Source organism: Bombus pascuorum, chromosome 8 (genome assembly GCF_905332965.1).
Source record: "Bombus pascuorum chromosome 8, iyBomPasc1.1, whole genome shotgun sequence".
Taxonomy (NCBI): Eukaryota; Metazoa; Arthropoda; class Insecta; order Hymenoptera; family Apidae; genus Bombus; species Bombus pascuorum.
The window spans coordinates 8,696,131-8,718,571 of NC_083495.1; the positions used below are offsets into that span (position 1 = coordinate 8,696,131).

At 33.5% G+C, this 22,441-nt stretch overlaps 2 protein-coding genes across 34 annotated transcripts in view; one reads left to right on the plus strand and one right to left on the minus strand.

Annotated features, from left to right (window-relative positions):
- Positions 1-22,441, plus strand: part of LOC132910002 (mucin-2-like) — a 708,972-nt gene that overhangs the window by 263,197 nt on the left and 423,334 nt on the right. The gene's annotated exons all lie outside the window — the stretch shown is intronic.
- LOC132909999 (ankyrin-3-like) overlaps positions 1-22,441 on the minus strand; it is a 94,258-nt gene that overhangs the window by 49,671 nt on the left and 22,146 nt on the right. For 29 of the 33 annotated variants that reach the window (XR_009658659.1, XR_009658658.1, XM_060965339.1 and 26 more), the window contains exons 3-18: positions 15,283-15,384; positions 14,516-14,648; positions 13,617-13,780; positions 12,977-13,132; positions 12,722-12,850; positions 12,105-12,302; positions 11,724-12,020; positions 11,308-11,505; positions 10,962-11,108; positions 10,723-10,872; positions 10,460-10,600; positions 10,219-10,374; positions 10,046-10,144; positions 9,515-9,712; positions 9,254-9,437; positions 6,942-7,046 (exon numbers count right to left, since the gene is read on the minus strand). Coding sequence is in view for 30 of the 33 variants with exons in the window: in XM_060965339.1 (XP_060821322.1) it covers positions 6,942-7,046; positions 9,254-9,437; positions 9,515-9,712; positions 10,046-10,144; positions 10,219-10,374; positions 10,460-10,600; positions 10,723-10,872; positions 10,962-11,108; positions 11,308-11,505; positions 11,724-12,020; positions 12,105-12,302; positions 12,722-12,850; positions 12,977-13,132; positions 13,617-13,780; positions 14,516-14,648; positions 15,283-15,384 (2,557 nt within the window). In the remaining 3 variants the exon portion in view is untranslated. Of the gene's footprint in view, positions 1-1,367; positions 1,487-1,554; positions 1,656-3,852; positions 4,956-6,941; positions 7,047-9,253; positions 9,438-9,514; positions 9,713-10,045; positions 10,145-10,218; positions 10,375-10,459; positions 10,601-10,722; positions 10,873-10,961; positions 11,109-11,307; positions 11,506-11,723; positions 12,021-12,104; positions 12,303-12,721; positions 12,851-12,976; positions 13,133-13,616; positions 13,781-14,515; positions 14,649-15,282; positions 15,385-22,441 lie in introns of those variants that run through there. The other 4 variants (XM_060965324.1, XM_060965331.1, XM_060965330.1 and 1 more) reach the window with 4 other exon arrangements.

The window sequence follows — 22,441 nt, forward strand, 5'->3', positions numbered from 1 at the left end:
AATAACAGATATTAAATATGGTTTCCACTGCATATATGCAGAAAAAATACTTTTAAAAAACGCTGCTTAAGTCGTATCAAGAGACTTTGAGTTTTTCACGTTAGGGAGATAACGCTTGTAATCTCAGTTACACGAAACATATAACTCATACAAATATTTGAGTAATTCTCTACGACGATTCTCCATAATCAATTCATTCGTAGTTAATTCGATTAAAATGGAATTTGAATAATTTTTCACGTATCGTTTCCTGTTTGCTTATCGCACACATTCGCATATGTATATAATCACAAACGATTCGTTGAGAATCGTCGAACGTGTTTGCAGATACTATTCAATTTCTACCTTTGTTCTATGGTTCGATCGTAAAACGCCGTAAACGTGCGATAAAAATACTTCAGAAAAGAACTAGAAAGAAACTTGAGCGTATAAATGAACGCGTACAAATAGTATCGTATTTTTCACAAGACTGAGATCTACTCGCTTATCCAATCATTTCATACAACTTTAAACATGCCTTATCAGATATGCCAAGAATATGGAACACAATTATCTAATAAATGGTCAACCTACAAATTTACAACCCACGTTGAATAATGCCACTGTAAAGACTAAATTAATCTGGCACAAACGAAATTATACATCGTTTCCTACTCCATCTTAAGAACGTAGTGTTGTCAACTTCGAAAATAAATGTACGCAAATTAATTACAAACATTGCGACACTGTTCGAAGAAGATCATAGTATAGCGAAAAAATATTAGTAACGAGAACGCCAACGTGGTTCGTTCCTTTGTATATGACAATGCTAGTGATCAATTTTAAGTTTTCCATTTCTCGCTCGATGACGTTTCAGGGTCTAGCCGTACGCATGGAAATGATGTCACTCGTTATCTCGAGAGCTGCCTGAAACCCGTGACTGTGGAATCGATAACATCTAAAATTAATAGAAACACGAAGCAACTGGTCCACAACCGTTAGGCACATGGAGAAACTATACCGCGAAAACTCTAATTTTAGAATTGTTCAAGGACAGCCTACCGAAGTAATTCTAAAACATTCTAAGCCTCTAAGCTTCTATCTACGAATAGTTGACCTCATAGGCAGTGACCTATATCCTCCTGAATACACGCGCGCCTGTGAAAACTAACTATGTAATCATGTCGAATCTTCTTGAATGCAGTTAGACCGGCTCCGTCATAGACCAGAATAGTCCTAATCGTAATCAACGAGACACTTAGTTTATGTCACGTTGCATCGGTGTTAATCGAATTCTCGATTCCACGTATCGTGAGCACCGTCTGTTTTCGTCGATCGATCATCGCCACCGAGAAACACCAAGTAACTTCAAAAATAGTATCACTCACTACGAGAAAACTCTCTCAAATCTCAGTATATCCGTCGGTGATCGCAATGGCTGGGTATCGCCGTTCGCGGCTTTGACACTTTTAAACCAGATACTGAAGTTTCGCGCGATCGTGACGTTACGCGATTCCGTTGATTCGCGTCACGCACGTCAGCAGCGCTCGATTTACAATTGTAATAAACATTTACCGCCAGCTCTAATCGCATTAATATCGCCGTGGTACGACCGAGCCCGTTGGCCTCGACAGAATAAATCGTGGAACATCAAAGACCTACGAAAAGAATACGAAACCATCAAATCATTTATTTTCTTTTTCTACGGTAAAGAGAACTGGTTGGCCTTGATCATTGCCCCTCCAGTTAGCGTTCACAATATCATCGTTCGCGACTTATGTCACCAACTTATGTCCGTCTCATTGTTATGTCATAAACGAGGATCACAGTCACGATCTTCATGCCGCTCAATTATGTTGCCTAGCTGTAGCCAATCCATTCCTCTCTGTCGTTTATGGCCTGATAGTTTTAACACGTTCCGCCACCGTATTTGGTCTCGTTTGATAGATAATCGTTTGGATGCGATCGGTCGATCCCATGCGACGAATACGAATACGCTTCCTATGACCATACACCGGCGGAACTTGAGAACTTACTTCCAAACCGGAACAATCACGTTCCGAACGGTACACGTTCTCCAAACGGATGCTACACAAGCGTCTCGTGATACAATTCCATGGTTACAGTATCCCACGTATCTCCGAATATCGTTTTCGAAGCACGTACGGTAGTCTGCGTGTAAATATGCGTCTAATTTTGTCCTGGTATTTAGGTTTATACGGCGAAAAAGACGTGGAAATTTATAGAACCTTCACTTTTCCCTATCTATTTTCCCGCTAATATTATTTTCACGGACGGAAATGTAAACATTTCTTTGAAATTATTGCGCGAGTGAACGAAGTTTGTGGCACCATTTAAATGTTTTGTTGCACAAACGTGGTGATGTTATTCACATATCTTATCTATATATATTATCTATTATATATACACTTTTTATATAAATAAATTTATCTATATACTGAAAATAGATGGTTTATTCCATTCGTACATATCACGCGTTTACACGCGTATATCCTACGAATCGTTTTGAATGAAGATACATTTGTAACGTGTGATAATATTAAACGATTAAAATATTGGTTCTCTAAATACTCAGGCTTGTGCAAGTATTCTAACGCTTCTAAGTATCTTTTATCAATATACCGTGTGTACGAAACATTTTGAAATTTTATCGGTACGACTGTGATTATATTAGTAGAAGTTTAAAACAAATTTGAAATATATAGAAAAATTGCAAAATATGCAGTACAAAAGTATATCACAAGTTTAAACATTCGATTATTGGTTCAATTAATAAATATTTAACAAGACTATTTTTAATACTTATTATGTGCTTAATATGATTCATTATTAATTTTTTATCAAATACACGATTACAATAAATATCTAATTTCTGTATACATTTCCAGATTGATTTCACATATTACTAACGTGATTAGGACAGTGGTATCTCATTATAGAGCAAATAAAATGTCAAAATGATTGGTATGACATACAATATGATAATCTATAGCGTGTAATGACATATAGTAGAGTCCTATTCAGTGTATTTTTAGTTGAATATATAATCATAAACTAATAGATTATGTATTTCTAAAAAAACCAACTGTTTCGATATTTCAAATTTCTTTGCTCCTGACTATGAATATTTAACTTTTGTTAACACAGTCATGTCTGGAAAAACAAAGTCGCGTGCCGGAGTCTTCCATTATCACTTCGCAAGCACTGGTTATCGCGTTAAGAGTACTATATTAAACACTGTTTTTTCGATATTTAATCATTTTTATAATCAAAATATTTTTCAATACATATCTTAACGGAAAAAATTGAAAACAAGAACAACGAAAAAATTCAATTTAATTAAAGAATGAAGACAAATTACCTGTCAGTACACCAGCACAATGTAAAATTTCATTCACTTATGATACTTTCAGTAAATATCTCAATTTCAACACAGAATTACCGAAACCAAGAACTCTGTTTTAAATAAAGAATGTAAATATACAAAATGTTCTATATGTATGTCATGTTACGAAACTAAGACAACTTCGGAATTTACTATGATATTGTACATATCCGAACCATGTGACTGACATAACATCTTTGCCAAAATTTTGTGCATGTAAGCAACATTTTAAAACATCATATACTTCGTCCGCACCTGCAGACATGTCGGCTTTTCTGTTTATTAATTTTTCTAAATAATAATCGAAGAGAGCACGCGAAACGTCGATTTAACGAACCAAACGAAGAACACGCCCAACCAGTAATTTAAAAAAACCTTGATCACTCACGCCATTAAAGCGAATAATAACCGTGCTAAAATTACATTAAGCTAAAGACGATCGTAAAAGAATAGATGAACATATTTACATGCGCTGTCGCTGCTCCTGTTGCTTGTACACCCGCAACACGTTATCTTCTTCGATTGCTTCTGCTTCGATCGTCCTCCTTTGGCCATTTTGACGATTATTTTTCTTTTGCACCACGACGAGGGAAAAAACCCGCGAAATATTTATTAAACAGAGTTTCAATGAAACGCGTGGGCTAGGAAACTCACGGTATATCGAAAACACGGAGTGAAATTGTAACGATCACACTCCTCCGTGGATAAAAGTTTAGTACATCGCCGGAACTCTGTACTCAGCCCAGTGAACACGATGTACTGACGGTGTACGCTCCGTACAGGACTAATTACATCACCGACTCAACTAGCCGTCGACGATATGCGAGTTAGGTTACACGAATTACAATTAGCGCACGTTATCGCTACGCATCCATTGATGACGTCCACCAATTGTGACCGACTCACTTCACTATCAATTCCTTCTTACTGTTTGTTTTGTCGTTCTGTGCACCATACAGGCACCGAAAATCAACAAAATGACGTGGACCGATATAATATGCACCGTTCCAAGGTGTCGTTATTACTGAAAGCCCACGTTATGCAAAACACAATACGTGTAATCACCTGATTAGATTTGATTTGTTAAATTGCATTAACCGCGCACGACCTGGATGCTTCCTTTCTTTCGCGGTATTTCGTCGCGTGCTAGCACCGGCGGGGTCAGGAACAGCGACTGCTTTAAGATTAATACAAGTTCGACGCAAGACTACCTAACAGAAACGTGACCTCATTTCATGAATCACCAATTTTATAATAGTAGCTGCCTCTGAGCTTTTCCGCTACTTTATTTACATCTCGAAGTATTTGCAACTCTTTTCTTGAACGCTAAGGAAGCATGGCCATATGCAACTGTTGGCACTGAATGGGCTTTATCAAGACATCGTACGAACAGAAACAACCGCGTAACGTGAATACAGGATCATGATGTTGTGGTTAAGGACTACTGATCTTCTGTGAAGCATATTTGCGAACGTTAAAGAGAATCTGATGTATAATTCATCGAGAAACACCTTGCAATGAGGTTTTTCTTTAGTTTTCTCAATAACATGAAATATATGACGCTCCCATTTCCTAGTTCTCTAACGATAGAAATTTTAAGACATATGATCGCTCTTCAAACAAGTCGAACGTAGTCTTAATGTAGACAACGATGAACGTATAAAGTTCTTTGTGCTTCGCGAAGTACGCACTGCCCCATTTAAGATGTAACGTGAATGCTAACTATCGCAATTAGAATTTCTGGATCACTTTCCTGCATTCCACGCGTCGCGAACGTCGCGAAAACAAATTGCGCACCAATTTAAAAAAAAAAAAAAGAAACAAATTCGTTATATAAATTCTGATATTTTGGTCGTGAATCGTATTTGGCGACTTGCCAGCTAACAGGGGTTCGACTAACTGCACGAATAATATGCTACAAGATGCACACCGGCTGTTGCATAACAGCTGAAGCAGAATGCGTATAGGTACGAGGATGATACGTCAAAACAGACCATACAAGCCTACTTCTGTTCCTGTCGACTGGCATAATGATCGCACAACTCGTTATTATGCAAATTGCATTAACAGTAGTAACGCGCCCTACTTCGTTAACGTACCGTTTTCTGAATTTTAGATTCGAAAATGCGAACGCATGACCGACTTTAACGCGGCATCGTTAAATTCAACTTCACTTATTTAAAATTGTGATTAATTTCATTTCGATAATCTCGAGAAAAATTTTAATATTTTTCAGAGTTTGGAAGTTTCTCTTGAATAATTTAAGAAGAATTTTCTTCTTCTTTTTTCATAAATTAGAATAATGTTAAATGTATCGTATGAATGGATATTCATTATGTTGTTATAAATATATTGCATCGATAAATTCATTATATTCTAGTTGGTTGATATTAAGCCTTGAATATTGATGGCATTTAATGCACCGTAGAGACAGAATTAAACTCTTGCTTGTATACGCTATAATATATGTAGAGTCCGTGTAAGACATTTAGATGCGACAAGTAATGAATAGATGATAATGATCTTGCTGAACTGCAAGTAGCAAGAATAGTTTCTATATATTTGCTGAGGATTCCGCGACAAATGTAGTACGAAGTTAAAGATGGGGATATAGATATTTAGAAAAATAAATAACATTTCACTCAACGTGTTTTCTTGAAAACTTTCTTGCCCTCGTTTATAATATCCAGATATTAATTTCAATTAATATTTAATAATCAAACAACATGGAATTAGTAAAAGTGAAAGTATCATCGTATCTTCTATACGAATCGAATATTTATTGGAATTAACGCGACTGACATTCCCGACGTACATAATATCATTGAATTTCGATAGCATTTAAAATTATTGCAGCACAACAAAAATCGATTATAACATTTAAAACTCAAAATATAAATCTCATTAACAAGGTTGTACGGCTACTACAGGTGTATCCAAGATACGGAGGGTTGCAACTTTATACAGGAGAAATGGACCGACAAGGAAGGTAAACGAAACAGAGTGTGAACAAATAACGGTTTAAGGATAGGTATATGTCTGTGCATGTCTCTGTATTTATGTTTCCACGAATGAAAATAAAAAAGAAGAATTACGATAGAACGAACTGAAAGTAGAAAATATGCGAATCTCTCGTTCAGCTTTTTTCCGTTCATAAAAATCAATGGTATCGCAATAGATCGAAAATTTTGTAACTGTTGCAACAGGAATTGTACGATATACAGAAAAGAGAATCGAGTATGCATATGTATCAAAGTAAGAAAAAAAAGAGTTAAGAGTTCAATATTAAGCAGTCTTGACCAAGAATTAGTGAATATTTAAAATGTAAATGCATGGGTCATTTAATAGTTGGCATGAAAGTAAAAAATCCTGTTACGATTACGTAAGTGAAATCGATAAAATATGAATGATCCAATGCGCGCGTACTACGCGAGATTAATTTACATACCCATGTGCTAATATATGTATGTATGTATATATGTATGTATAAATACAGTATGTTGCGCGCACGTGTGATATGTGAAAGAGTGACAGAAACAGAGTACAGACAACTTACGGGTATAGGTCATTTGGCCCCGGTAGTAAGAAGGAAGGTACACGTGTTGCGCGTGTGGAGGCTGCCCGTACACATTCATGGCTGCCATGCCGATTTCATCACCACCTACATTGTACGCCGTCGAGTAAGGTCATTTTTTATCAAAACGCTAATTTCGCACCATAAACACTGTTTCTAAATTTCGCTATCACTGGGTTGTTAAATAGCTGACTTTACGTAGCAGGAGATAGACCTACCGCGAGCGTAGTTTGTTCGTTTGCTTCGACTTCAAAATTTTTATTAACTCACGTATTTGATAAGATATTCAACGTTCAACGTTTCAGCTATTTAAAAAAAAATGCATATACATTTTTTTTCTACTCTTTTTATATGTAATAAAATAAAAATTTAATTAAATATTAAATAAGAAATAATACAATTGAAAATAATTTGATATAATTTCTAATTAGAATTTGATAGAGAATAGCGAATAGCAATTTTTATTCTATATTTGTACTTCATGTTTATTAGTGTAAAACAGATACGTAATTGTAAATTTTAATTAAGCAAACAAGCAAACCTGTTAGATCTATTGTTTGTTATGATTAAGTTTACATAAATTGTTAAGAAAGATGAGAATTTAGTCTAAAGCATGTTGCTGTTAACTACTTACTATGTATATTAAATCTTACACAGATAACTATAGCTTTGTTTAATATAATTTAGCCGAGAATAGACTATGTATGATGATACTACTATTTCCGAACAATAATATTTTATCGTAGAATAGATTCCAAATTAGTACTCACGGATTCTAATAAAAATAGTATTACCTGTGTAAGGCAAATACGACATTACCGTGAAAATTTTACTAGAATTGAAAATATTTACAATCTATGAGATTTCATAACAAATACTCGACAGGTATTTAATTAATTACTAACCTTTATTTATACGTCTAAAGACTACGCGTCTATTTAAGGAAGTTAAATATTTTCTTCAAAGATAGCAACAACCCAGTGAACATATGCTAAATACATGCTCTTGCGAAACTGAATGTAACATAAACGCAACAGAAAAAGCAAATAATATTTTCATATAGCTCCCTGACTTTATTTCAGAAATATAAAGTCAATAATTATAGCTTCTTATAAACATTTCTTTCTTTTCTATTAAAGAAAATTCATTGTAAATGGTACATATTTATCATCCAATCCATAAGTGTCTAATATATATGTAATACGGTTATCAATGTCTTTACTAATCTAAAATGGTTGTGTATTTGTGATTCCTAAATAGAATCTTGCTAATTTGTATTAAGGAAAATTATTGTAGGATTCATAGTATACATGCTAAAGTTCATACATTTGTATATTATCATGCATTAAATAATTACATGCATTTTTAGAGTAAACTATTGTTGTAATATAATTAAACAAAAACGAAAAGTGCTATTTCAATACGCCCTCTGCGTGTATGTATCTTTTTAACATTTTATATCTCCTAGTGCAAATTATTTTTTAATTATGCATGATGAACTGCAGTTTACAGCCAGTATAACATATATGGAAGAACAGATCTACCATAAAATGCTATCGAAATATGTATATAAGTTCACGATAAAGTTGTATCACAAAATTTGTTATTGTTATATACCAAACGTACTGTATAAAAAAATATAATAGTAGAAGAAACTTATTCTTGTATATCATTATAAATCACCTTACGTTAATCTGACCTAAAATTTCAAATTTGTGAAATAATATAATACAGATTATTATAATCTTTCCCTAATAAAAACAGTTTAATTAATTATATGTCTATTATTTTAAGTAAATATTTAATGCTTAAAAGCATAGTTTCATGCAATAAATTTGCACATATGTTGTGCAATAATTACTAAAACGAGGATGTATGTAATATTTTGCTATATATAAGCCACACTATATAAGCTGTCACATCTATAAAAAAGCAAGATTACAGAAGCAGACCTACATATATTACAAACATATTAGCAAATACCTACTGATTATTGTACTATCAATTACTACGCGATATTCTAGTAAAATAATATTCTAGGAAATGATAGCAGATCAAATTTGAAACAAACAAATTAGAATGATATATTAAAATTTATCTTATTGTTATATAATACAAAAATATGTTGATTTAGCCAATTTAAAGATGTAGTTTGTTAGTTAATGTTACTTCAATATCTTTTGTGTTCGTATTTAGATATTTAATAAATTTTGCAAAACTATACAAAATATATTTATCATTAGAACAATATCTGAGATATTATAGAATAGGAAATATTAAACACAAACACTTACCCCCTTCGTCTTCGCTATCGCTCATAAACGTCTCTTGCATTGATTCGGGAGCTTGTACTCTGTATTTTTCTTCAATAGTAACTGTATGAGTCGTTGTAATGACGGTTTCTGTAACTACCTTCAATGTCTCGATGACGCTAATATAACCAAGTTTTTGTGCAATATCTAAAGCTGTTTGTCCATTCTGTAGGAGATAGAACGTTATATAATTAGAACAATTAAATAAAATACGAAAACAAGTTTTTCATGAACTTGACATACATTAGTAGTAGTGTTCGGTTTTGCTTTACCCTCCAGCAGTAAATTAATCACTAACGTATGACCCTGTTGGGCAGCTTGATGCAATGGAGTATAACCAGCATTCGTGCTACTGTCAACAACTGCTCCAGATCGTAAAAGGAATCGTACCATCGCTGCTTGACCAAAATGAGCTGCCACGTGTAGCGGAGTATAACCAGCCTGTAACACAAACAAACATTTTTCTTAATCACAAAATATTTTTAAAGAGTCTCTATAATGAGAATTTTCGGATTATTATATTTCGTTATTCCAAAACAAAAAATTGTTAAATGTGAGTCAAACATAAATAAAATTATAAAGTTCATATAAACGTATAAATTGAATTTACTTCTCAGATTATATCTAATGTGTAGCTAATAAATTGTAGATAATTTAAAAATGTTGTCGCACTAAAATTTATTTTTTATATTTTTAATTTTTTGTAATACGCATATTTAATTAATAATATTTCTAAACAAAACAGAATATTAAAATTTCCATAATATATCATACCTTTGTTTTAGCATCAATTTGAGCACCATTTTTAACGAGAATGGAGGCAACATTAACTTTGTCTTCTTGTGCGCACAAGTGAAGCGGCGTGAGACCATTCTAGATAGAGAAATAATTATTAAACAATGAAATCAGATGTCTTAAATATAATAAATTATCGAAATTTGTACTACCTTTGCCTTGTGATTTGTATCTGCTTTGTGCTCAATAAGCAGCGTTGACATATCGGTGTGGCCTTCTTGTGCACTCAAATGTAGCGGCGTAAATCCTGCTTTTGATTCTGCATTTGCTTTTGCTCCGTATTCCAATAAAGTAGTTGCAATATCCATCTACATCAAGCCCAAAAATTATGTTTAGATTATTATAAAAGATTATTACAAAATTTAACTTATTCGTATCTTTTAATTTATTTACCTGATTCTTACGTGCAGCAATATGTAATGGTGTATGGCCATTTTTAGCCATAGCGTGAGGTGATGCACCCTTATCAAGTAGAAGTAATGCTACATTTTGGTGATCATAGTGAGATGCCACATGAAGTGGAGTCACTCCATTCTACAATTAAACAAAGAAATTAGTGTTTGACATAAAAATCATACTTAACATTGATAACGATATTTTATTTGAAAAAATAAATAGATGGCAATAGAGGTAATAACTTTTATAACTGTTCTAACCTTTCCTTGAGCATCAACTGGTGCATTCTTCTGCAACAATAATCTCGCTACATTCATGTTACCATACTTAGCTGCCAAATGTAAAGGAGTGAATCCCTTTTTGGTCGTCGCGGTGAGCGATGCACTGTTTTCTAACAAAACGGATGCAACCTGTAATGGAACAATAAGTATATAAATTAAACTTAGTTATAATTATTGATAAATAATTAAATATGATATACATATATTTAAAATTTTACCTCTTCTTGACCTTCTTTAGCAGCAATATGAAGTGGTGTATATAAATCTTTTGTAGTAGCATCTACGTCGGCACCGTGTTGAAGTAATAACATCACGATATCAACATTGCCCAATCGAGAAGCAACATGAAGCGGAGTTTGTTCTTCCTGCAATATTTATCTTATCAATATCTTTCAAATCTATTATGACACAATTAAAGTTACTAAGTATTTACAAATTTCTAATATTCAAATAAGAAAACAATTATAGAATGAAATAAAAAAATTGACGTAGAATTAATATTTTTGTCACTATAACATGAATACTAAAATCAAAATTTACTAATACTGAATTCTTTTTCTTTACCCTTGCTCTGGCGTCAACTTGGGCACCATTTCTAAGAAGTATCCTGATAATATCAGTCTGATTCGCTCTGGCAGCTAAATGCAAAGGCGTTTCGCCTCTTACTGTCGGTATATCGGGACTAGCTGCGTGTTGCAGTAAATAAATCACTATATTCATGCATCCCATGAAGCTTGCTACATGTAGAGGCGTCAATCCAGACTAAGCAATAAAATGAATCTATTATTACTAAAAAATCATAATAATAATCTTTTTTTATTATCATATCGGTATAACGTATCGATTGTCTCTAATAATTTCTGTTCCTAATTAGAGGTAAATATAATTGATACTATAGTAACTATGATGTATACCTATGGTATAAGGTATTAAACTAAAAAAGTTAAACTATTGAACTGATATGCAAATGGAAATAATACCTCTGTAGTGGCTTCGATGCTAGCTTTGTGCTTTAAGAGGAGCTCAACGACCTTCAGTCTGTTCTTCTTGCAAGCAATATGGAGTGGAGTAAAGCCGTTTAGAGCTCGTGCGTTTGGATCAGCATTTCTATCGAGTAGAAGCTTAGCCACTCGTACGTGTCCGCAATGAGCTGCCACGTGTAGCGCCGTCAAATAATCTACCGTCACTTCATCCACGGGTGCTCGATGATACAATAATATCCTCGCAGCGTCAACGTGGTCTCCTTGAGAAGCCATGTGCAACGGCGCAAGACCATTCTGTCAACAGAAAACAAGCCGCAACTAATTCAGTCAAAAAACCTCTTACCTTGTACCAAAAGTACTCTTCAAGAAAACGCTTACCTTCGTCTTTGAACCAATCGGTGCCCCTTTCTCGATTAAAATGTCAACAACTTCGTGATGACCAGATCGTGCGGCGCAATGAAGCGGCGTAAGGCCATCTCTCGTTTTCGCTTCGATATTTGCTCCCTTGCTCATCAGAAGATTTACCATTTTTATTTTTCCCCATTTTGCTGCAACGTGCATCGGCGTAATATTATGCTGCAAGATAGAAAAATGATCGTATATACTTAGCGATTATAAATAGGTAGTTATAAATAGGTAAATAAACAGATGTACATATATTTCCTTGTTTACAACTACTATGTTCGCAGAACGTTGTCACGTTTCTACAACCTTTTTATATTTTCAATCATATCGCACTGTTAACAATATCACATATATTTCTATCACGTGCAGCTAAATCACCGTACGTGGACCCATTATCGCAAATACCATATATATTTTTACAATCATATCTCACTCGTAATTGATACTCTAACATAAATATTTGATATCTTCCGCACAGTCCTCAATCACATGGCCATATCCGTAAATTACTCATCAAAGTCGTACTATATAATCCGGTCTACATTTATCGTATACAAAATTACAGTCCAAGTTACTTAGAAATTCCTCACCTTCGCCGCAAAATTTACGTTTGCTCCTCTGTCGTAAAGCAAGGAGGCAATTCGATCGTTACCATAATGAGCAGCAATGTGAAGCGGTGTAAAACCGCTCTTCGATGTTACGTCGGGATTGTGATCGTTCTGAAATAAAAATAAAGAATTACAAATTTATGGTCATTGAATCGATTCCTTTTCGCATACCGATCACATCTGATTGAATATATATACAGGGATATAGGGCTTCAACGACAAACTATTGCAACATACTTGTAAAAGTAGGGCAGCTGCCTTGCAATCGTCTTTCTTGGCAGCAATGTGGAGGGCAGGCAATCGAACTTTACCACGAGTGTCATTTTCCAACAGAACTGCTACTACCTTATCGTGACCCTGTTGCATCGCTACTGCTAATGGGGTGAAGCCATCCTATGAACACAAAGAGTATATTAAATTCATGTTATGCGTATTAATTAAAAATCTACATAATTTTTACATTCCATTAAATACGATACAAAAAAATTCTTGAATATGTACATATATAATGTATCAGAATATATTGTGATAGTGTGACGTATCAGCAGAATTAAAATACAAATTTATGTTTTATTGCAATAATATAATAGGAAGTCAGATCCGAAGAGGAAAATAGTTGAGACGTTGAAGGATAATCCTACAGTGCAACTGAATTATGCGAATATGTAAAGCTATTCTATGAATGTGGTTGGTTAAGAAATAGAAATATTGTAAGGAAAGGAAAAACGTGAAAAATGTGTAAAACAAATAGAAACACTTTTCCTTGCACATTCCCCTCATTTCTGCATATTTAAATTTTTCAAAAATGCATAAAGATCTACAGTCAAATCTCAATTCATTAAATGTTTAATTAACAAAATCTGACTTGTTTACGTACCTCAGTAGCCAATGTTTGATTGGCACCTTTACTCAGAAGGAACTTGACTACAGAATCATGATTTTCCTGTGCGGCCATATACAGTGGTGTGAACCCATTTTGCGATTGTGCATTCACAGAAGCACCTCGTTGTACCAGCAATTGTACCACCTCCTCCTGTCCAGCTATGTAAAGAGATATTAATTTTAATTCGGAATGCTCATCCCACGCATATTATGTTGAATACATTACTTTTTACAAAAAAAAAGCTTGGAACACTTTGTAACAAGGAAAAGAGAAAAATATATATTTGCCAATTTTAGCATAATTAATATTTAATACTAATATTAATGAAGATCATTGATTAGTCACAATTTTCGCTTTTCGTAGCAATTTTATTTGTAAAATAAAATATCGTGCTGTCAGCCGATCTTACTTTACAACAAAATTCTCTTATTGATTTTGGTATTGAATATGTATCTTTAGTAAAAAAATGTTTACCATTTTCTTAAATATGTTGATTATCATAATATTATTATAATTATACGAACGAATGAAATCTTTGAATTTTTCGACGTGCTTTCGAAAGGCTTATATCTTCGAACTTAACCGGTTTGTCTCTTTTTCAATTATGTCATATTGCAGTAAACCTGTTTTAACCATCAGGTAACATAAAAATTTTTTTAATTGGACTTATTTTACTAACTATATATAGAAATAGATTATATATTTCTCATAAGTAATAGTAAAAGATAGAATATACGCTGAATACTAAGCAATTAAAGTTATGTTATAAAGTTATACTGGAAAGCTAATGTTACACTAAAGAAACCAATAGTGAAAGTATTAAATTCGATTGCAATAACTCCTTCGTCCTTAAAAAATACGTAAATGATAAGAATGGTAATGCTTCTACTTACCAAGAGAAGCGATATGTAATGCCGTATTTCCCTTTTTGGTAGCAGCATCGACCACTGCTCCACGGTTAAGAAGTTCTCTGACGATTTCCAAATGTCCATCTTTAGCTGCCAGATGTAAAGCGTTTAAGCCATTCTGTAATTAATAGGTCCTTGTACATTTTCAGCCCGTTAAATTCTCTATATTAAATCTATCTTTTAACAATAAAAATCCTCCTGCATCGTTTGGACCATTTTCAACCAAATCATATGCTTCTAAACGTAAAAGTTTCCTTTGAATTTAAGAAAAATATGAATTTTATGCTAAATATTTTCATAAAATATTAATCCCTAAAAGCTATCATTAAAGAAAATCAATCACGTTTACGTTATCATGAATGCACACCGATATAAATATACTTTTTCATTTACTAAATATCAATAGAGTCCAAGAAATGTTTTATTATTGTACATAAATGCTTTGTTTTTTATTATTTTCATAAATGTTTTATTATTATTCAATGTTAAATAAAAAAAAAGTTATCGTTTGCAAAGCTTACAGATGACGACAGTATTGTCATGGAGCGATAAAATTGAAACAAAATTCACAAGACGTTTTCAGTCATGGTACTCTCTAAGGGTTAAAAGCCTTTTCTTCTGTTAAAACTGAAGACAAAAGAAAAAAAAAATGAAAAATTCGTGGACCGCGGTACTGCCAATATTTTATTCGTATTTGGCGATTTTCATAAATCGGAGAATCACGTAAAATAATAAGAGGAAACAGTGCTTACAGCATTTGATGCATTAATGTCCACTCCCGATTCCAAGTACTCCAAAACCTTTTCCAGCTGCCCTGCGCGAGCCGCACGAAGAAATGCCGTACTAGGGTCGCTCTGAAATACCAAAAGAAGAAAACGTTGTAGTAATAAAAAACTGCATCGTGAGTAAAATAGCAAGGAATACGTTGGAATACGAACACGCCGACTACTGAATAATTAATAACGTAACTCTGCTTGGATTGTTTGGATACTTTCTTTCGCGGTCAAGTATTACGCGCGTGTTTAATCATTCGTCACGTTCTTCTTTGCGGTTGTTTTGTCCTACACCAATCAGATATGCTCAACCGAGCAAAAAGTACATGAATGTAAGTGGACACTTGTTACAGATCTCTTAACGTATCGCTGAACAGATAATTGGCCAACTAGATATCATTTTTCATATATAGCTGAAATAGGTGAAATAGCATTCTCAAATCTTTTACAAGTCGCAACCTTCTTTTTTATAAATTATAGAATATCCTACAAACTCTTTCTCACAGTTGCGCAAAATAGTTAAGTATCATCGGATACAACTGCTAACAGAATAACGCAACGTAGCCATATTAGAACGAATAAGTGAATGGAATGTAAAACCTGATAAAAAGCCGTTTTATCAGGTTTTACATAGCCGATGAAAGTATGTAGTACATGCAAATACTTTTCGTAGCCACCGCACATGCGAAACTATATAAAATATTTAAAGTAAAATATTCGTTTCAATATTTACACAGTAAACGAAACAAATTTTTATTTGCATTCTTTTTTTTAATTATATTCATGAAAATATTACATACTATTATATTAGATACTGGAATTTGCATAAACATCGACGGTCTACTAATTAAAAATGGGTAACCATATATAAAACACCTTGATTAAATATTTCACCAAATTTAGGAAAATTACTTCTAAAGTGACGAAATTTGATTCATAGAAAAAAGGAAGGAAATATAGTAATAGCAAGTACCATATAGTCGCTATTAATCTATTAAATCCATACGCGTTTCAACTTATCGTAATTAGTAAGAGGCTGACAAAGTAGGTGCGCCATATTACGCCGTTTATCCCGAATCATATTGCGGATAAGTAATTAATGTAGAACGTGGGGTGTCCGCGCCGTGCTGTCTGCGCGAACGAGATACGACAACTGTCTCCTTTTCCCTCTTTTTACTGCGTTCGCCTTCACCCTATTTTTCGTTCAATCTTTCTCTCTCCTTCCATCGTCATGCTTGGCCCATTTGATTCTTCGTCGGGGACGAACGCGCCTCGTTCACGACTCACGACTTGCAACTGGTTTTATAAGTTGCAATATATCGCTTCTTCTTCGGCCTACGCACGAACCAGCAGAATAAATACGTCTGGCTAGGGATATTGTTGCAGTTCAAGGGAACGCGAGACAAGGATTTTTTTCAGATTCAGCTGTCTCCAGCGTATTTCTTCGTGTATTTAAATAAATGTGACGAGTAAATTTTCAGACAGTCTTTAATTTACGAACGCAGAAACATAGGTACCGTTGTTACTTATAAGTCCAGAATCAACAGCCGAAATTAATCAATAGAATTATATAAACGATTTAAATGTTACAAATTTAACGTCGAATTAATTTATGCTAATATTAAAAAAAGACTGTGTTGATAATGCTAAAAGAAATTTATAAGATATTATACTGTTTATCTTACTCGAATATATTCTACAAATTTCAATTAAAGTATTATTTAAAATATCTATAACACAATATTTTGTTATTATTATTCTTACTCAATAATACGTAACGCATAAGCAACGTGTGTATAAAGTGTTTGTACATTATTATCTTCACTTTGGTATTTACACGTCCTATATTTTTATTCATTGATTTTCTATGAGCTAACATTGTCTCAGATTTTATAAAAAAAGATTCGCACTATCGAAATAAAATACAAAATTCCATCAAAAGAATAAAATATTTATATTTTAATGCATCGAATATGGAGAAACACCTTGATTTATGTTAATCTTTAAGCCCGAATATCTTGGAATTTGTTCATAAACCTGGTAATTCGGGCCTGTATGTAAAGTGGTCAAATATTCGAGGACATTTAAATTGCATTACGAATGCATGTAATTTCTCGATATGCATATGTACTTATATCTCGTGACAGATCTACAGTGTACTTAAATCAACCGGTATCTTGTATGCAAGTCGGGTGTAAAGAACCTCCTGCGCTTGCAAAGTCCTCCGTCATGCTTTAAATAATTCAGCGAACCGTTACTCCGACACGTGGATAGTCCCTTCTATGTCTGTCTCTCCCGTCTTCTTTCACTGTCTTAAACTACCTGCCCCATCCCATTCCTTTTTTTTTTCAAGGTATGCTGCATCTTCCATGGTACAACGACGAAGGTCCGAGACGAACGCCGGTCACTGCACTCATTACTCTTTGCTTTGCCGTGGAAACGTTCATCGTAGACTCGCGTAATTCTTAAATTGGCGCTCGTTATCCAAACTTGTCGGTAAATTATTAATGTGGATCAACGTTTCCCAACCATTTCCAAGTCGTGTGTGACCCCGTTTTACAATTGTCAAATAATCCCCTCAAATTTACACAAAAAGATATTTTTAATAGAATGTAATTTTAAATAGTATTCTTTAATTTACCAAAAATCAGTATTAGAAGTATCGATTAAATATTGCAACGTAGACATATTGCAGTGAGTAAATATTAAAATTTATCGTAATATAATGATGAAAGTGCGGATTTCTATGCATCTATGCGAAATTTAAACATGCAAAACCGCACAGACTGCATATAATGTAGAAAGATACATAAAATATTCATAGTATCCATTACAATTTTCAATAGATAAAACGAATTTCTATTGACGCTCTATTTCTTTAATTGCGTCCATAAAAATATAGATTTGTATAAATATTCGAGATATAGTTAGGATAATATTTGATATGAAATGTCTTCCTGTTATAAGATGTATAACATAAATGTAAATGTAGATAGCAGCAGCAACCCACGAGGGAATACTCTATAACTCTTAGAAAACACTTTGTAGTACCTTGGGGGTTGCGATCCACGTTGAAGATGATTAAATTCTACCTGAGTAGGATAGATTCATGATAAATATTATAGCCATATGGTTAAATATTTACAAAAAATACTATTAAAACTTTTATGCTCAGAGAGATTGTATAAAAGTATATTTTACTTGTAATGGGAAAATACCGTAATTTCATCTGTATCGAGATCTCATCTCATATAAATTAACTTTGAACATGTGACTGATACAGGTATCTATGTAATGCAATTTAATCTATCACAGCGATATAAAGGACTAGAATTATCTGTATTTAAATCGGAGCATAACATCAGAGAGTAATTGTTACTGAACGCATTTTATATTATTCATATTCATGATATGTAAGTATTACAAATAGTACAAATAACGATTTAATATCTGATGAATATTAAAAAGACTTTCTTTTAATCTTGAAATACACAGTACCGGTTGTCAGTTTACTTTCCTTTTTTAAATCAACTATCACGACTACAAGGGTTGGTTTCTATTTACAGGTGTATGCAACTGACTCGACATAGTTCTCCTTAAAAGGTCCACGTTGATTGGATACCTTCGTTTGCACAAGAAGAAGTGCATTGTCCACATAGCTTGCTTTGAAAATAACAGTGAAAAGAAGACGTCAAATACAACATATCATTTAACATATATGTATACAAAAAATTTCTGAAAGCAACAAGGATAGAAGTTATATTTAAAGTCAATATTTAATGAATTTTCTAGCCAGTTGGTTTAAAAAGTTAATTAAGGCATATTTCTCTAAAGAATCTCAGACAATGATAAACAAGCTGCACCGTAAATAAGCTTGAAAGCTAACTATTTCAGATAAAATTCAATTGCTCATATAGCTTCTGTTGTATTATACTATCTTATCTTCCTACCTCTTTCTATCTCAATTCTTCTGTTTATTCTGTGTACTATAACAACAATATATGAATATCATCACTCAAATTCCGATTATTATAATAAATAGCCTGTAACTAATAACTTGAAAACCTATTAGATAAAGAAGTCAAGATATCAATAATAAAGTAACTCTGAATTTTTTCAAAATTTTTAAATATCTGCAATATGAAAAAAATTAGACTAAGAGTACTACGAAGGATTAGTACTACTCTATAGTCATGTATTTTACTTGAATAAATATTTCTACTGTTTAATTAAAACCATTATCTGTTTTAATTTCTTCTTACATCTGTACTCTACCTACAAAAATTATAGCAATTTTTACCATATTGTTATGCACGATTTAGGATATCTATATATGTATGTATATGGAACAAAATTGACCAAACCTATGTCAACTTTACACGTTAAGACACAGGAAGTAGCTGGTTCGCTCTAAGAAAACTATGGTAACTAATGACTTACACCCAGGTGAGTAGATAGCCGCGGTCATTGTCTGGCTTGGGACACTTTAAGGGCTTCTACAATCCCTTAAGGGAAGACGAAAGAACACTACACATTGAAAACGAGCAGCGTCGTTTAAGCTACATTATCAAGTTCGGTACAATTTATGTTACTCTTATACATTAATATCGAAGGCAAAACTAATTTATAGAATACGGAGTCACTTTTATACAAAACAGTTACTTATACTGATAGAAATTTCAACAAAAGCTAATAGCCAGAGAATATTGATAAGTTTGTTGAGAACTGGTTTTTTTAAATAACAACTCATGGAGAAGTTTCTATACGCGGGAGAGTTTCAATGCTTTAGTTTCGAACAAAGTTACAGACACGGAGGTATTAATGTCTGACTTTTTATTTCTGTCGCGATAAAAAAATCTTGCGAAGAATTATTGATATAACTCGAATTAATCGAACTCGTTATAATGAACTAAATAAATAATTGAGAATTACGGTGATGTAAGCCAGTTTATTGTCATCTTTCGCAAGATAAACCTTTGAATTTGTTATTACGAGGAACTTAATTTTTCTACTTTTTTTATATTAGAGAAGCGTGTTATGATAAAAACTTAAAGTTATAAGTTGTAGCTTATGTTATCTGTTTGACTATGAAATTAAACGGCTGAGAAACAATAATAGCACATAGAGAGATCGCGCTAAGTTACCGTTGTAATAACAGTGACATAAATTTAAACAGTTTAACAATATTGCACAGTGATTTACGCTTTTACGTTAACATAATCAAGATTCTTGCACTGTTAGACTTCGACGTTTCGAAGTGTATAATGATAGCAAGTGTAATAGCTATGCGTCTTCCTGCAATTTCTGGCTACGTACCAAGCTAACTATAGCTATGCCATGCACCAAACGCACTCCTATAGACACAGAGTGCGTACGAATGACCGCTTCGGGTTCACATTGCGACCAGACAACCGGAAATACAGGTTGACGCCGAATAATCACAGAGCCGGTTCATATTGCATATTCGCGACCCTGACTTCATCATCTATTATTAGCCACTGGGTTTCTTTAGACATTTAAATCAGTACATATGTATACATTATTAACAGATTAGATGCTAAAGTATGCGCGGATGTCTCCGAATATTATAAACAGATTAGCTCAGAATACAACCTGCTCCATAATTTCAATTGACGTACTGCCTCTGATAATTAGACAATTACTGATACGCGTGACATTACTGTTTAACATATGTGAGCGTATATAACATTATATAAATTATACAGTTATTGAAAATTCTATGTGTTTTTATTTTTATGAACGCAATTAAGATTTGCTTTACCTACTAAATATTATAACGAGTATAATCTATTCTGAATATTTTATATATTTTTACGAGTTGTATCCACTCTGGGCAGGTTTGTACTTTCGAATTTTCCATAAATCTAATTCATGTTTACTAGACTGCGAATGTTCATGAGCTTGTGTGAGATTTAAATATATAAAAGTATTCGTAAAAACATGAATCTGCATAAACATGTGTAGTCTAGTTGTTGTGTTATATAAACAGCGTTTTCTTAACTCTTTTACTGCGAAGCTATCAATTATATACCGAGATATTATTTTTTAAAAAAAGATACATATACTTAATAAGATAGCCTGCTACAGAATCATTTTTATCTGCTTATACGCGTTACATCATAATTAATTGTAGGAAATTTTCCAATTGTCACAAGCATATCTTTCTATATTAGCAGTACCAGCTTCAACTTCTATCAATTTCGAGAGTATTTAGCGAAAACGTTGAATCCTTAAAAACACAATCTCGAACAAGACAAATGGAAGATCGAACACTGGATTAAACTTCTGCAATCGTTAACGTGCAAATAATAGGAAACGAATCTCATAGAAAAAGAAATTTAGATCATGGTATACATGTATTTCTAGTACTAATCGATCCATTTGTTTCATCGTTCTACTTTCAGTCCAAGTCGCAGACAATGCATGTAAACGTACCAATTTTTTATCCTGAAGAATAAATCTCTTTCACTACTTTCCAATAACGAAATACCTTACCAGCAGCTAAACTAGAAACCCGACGATACAAAAATCGTGAAAGCGACAGAGTCTCGCTTTTTCGAGTCGACAACAGGAAGGGATCCACCGGCTACTCCCGTTTCTATCAACGGGGAACAACGACCTGATGACGAGAGAGATTTTAGCCTACGTCGATGGAGCCCAGGAAAATTAAGCTGTGCAGAAACCAGCACGAAGGACGGTAATTAAGGATACGACAATGGAAAAAGGAGGACGGGTTCATCGACTGCGTAAAGAAGTAACAGATGATAGCGTCAGGATAATAAGGAACAGAAGAAACGGAGCATGCAAAAGTCGGCAAGGACAAGAATGCGAGAAAGAAGAAATAGAAATAACATAATCTTCGAAACGTGTTCTCACGAGCTTACTGCTCGCTCGTGTTCGAATCAATGCATTAATGTAGAAGGGACTTGTTGTCCTCGACAATACCTATTATCCCGTGAAACGTGAAGTGTCTATGTCTATAATAAAATCGGAATGATGAAACCGACGGAAATACCGAATTGTTTGTTGATGGATATAGTTGCAACCGGTGGTAATTTTATGCCTGACGTGTTCCACTCTTTTGGAATTCATAAGATTTCACATTTACCGAAGTGTT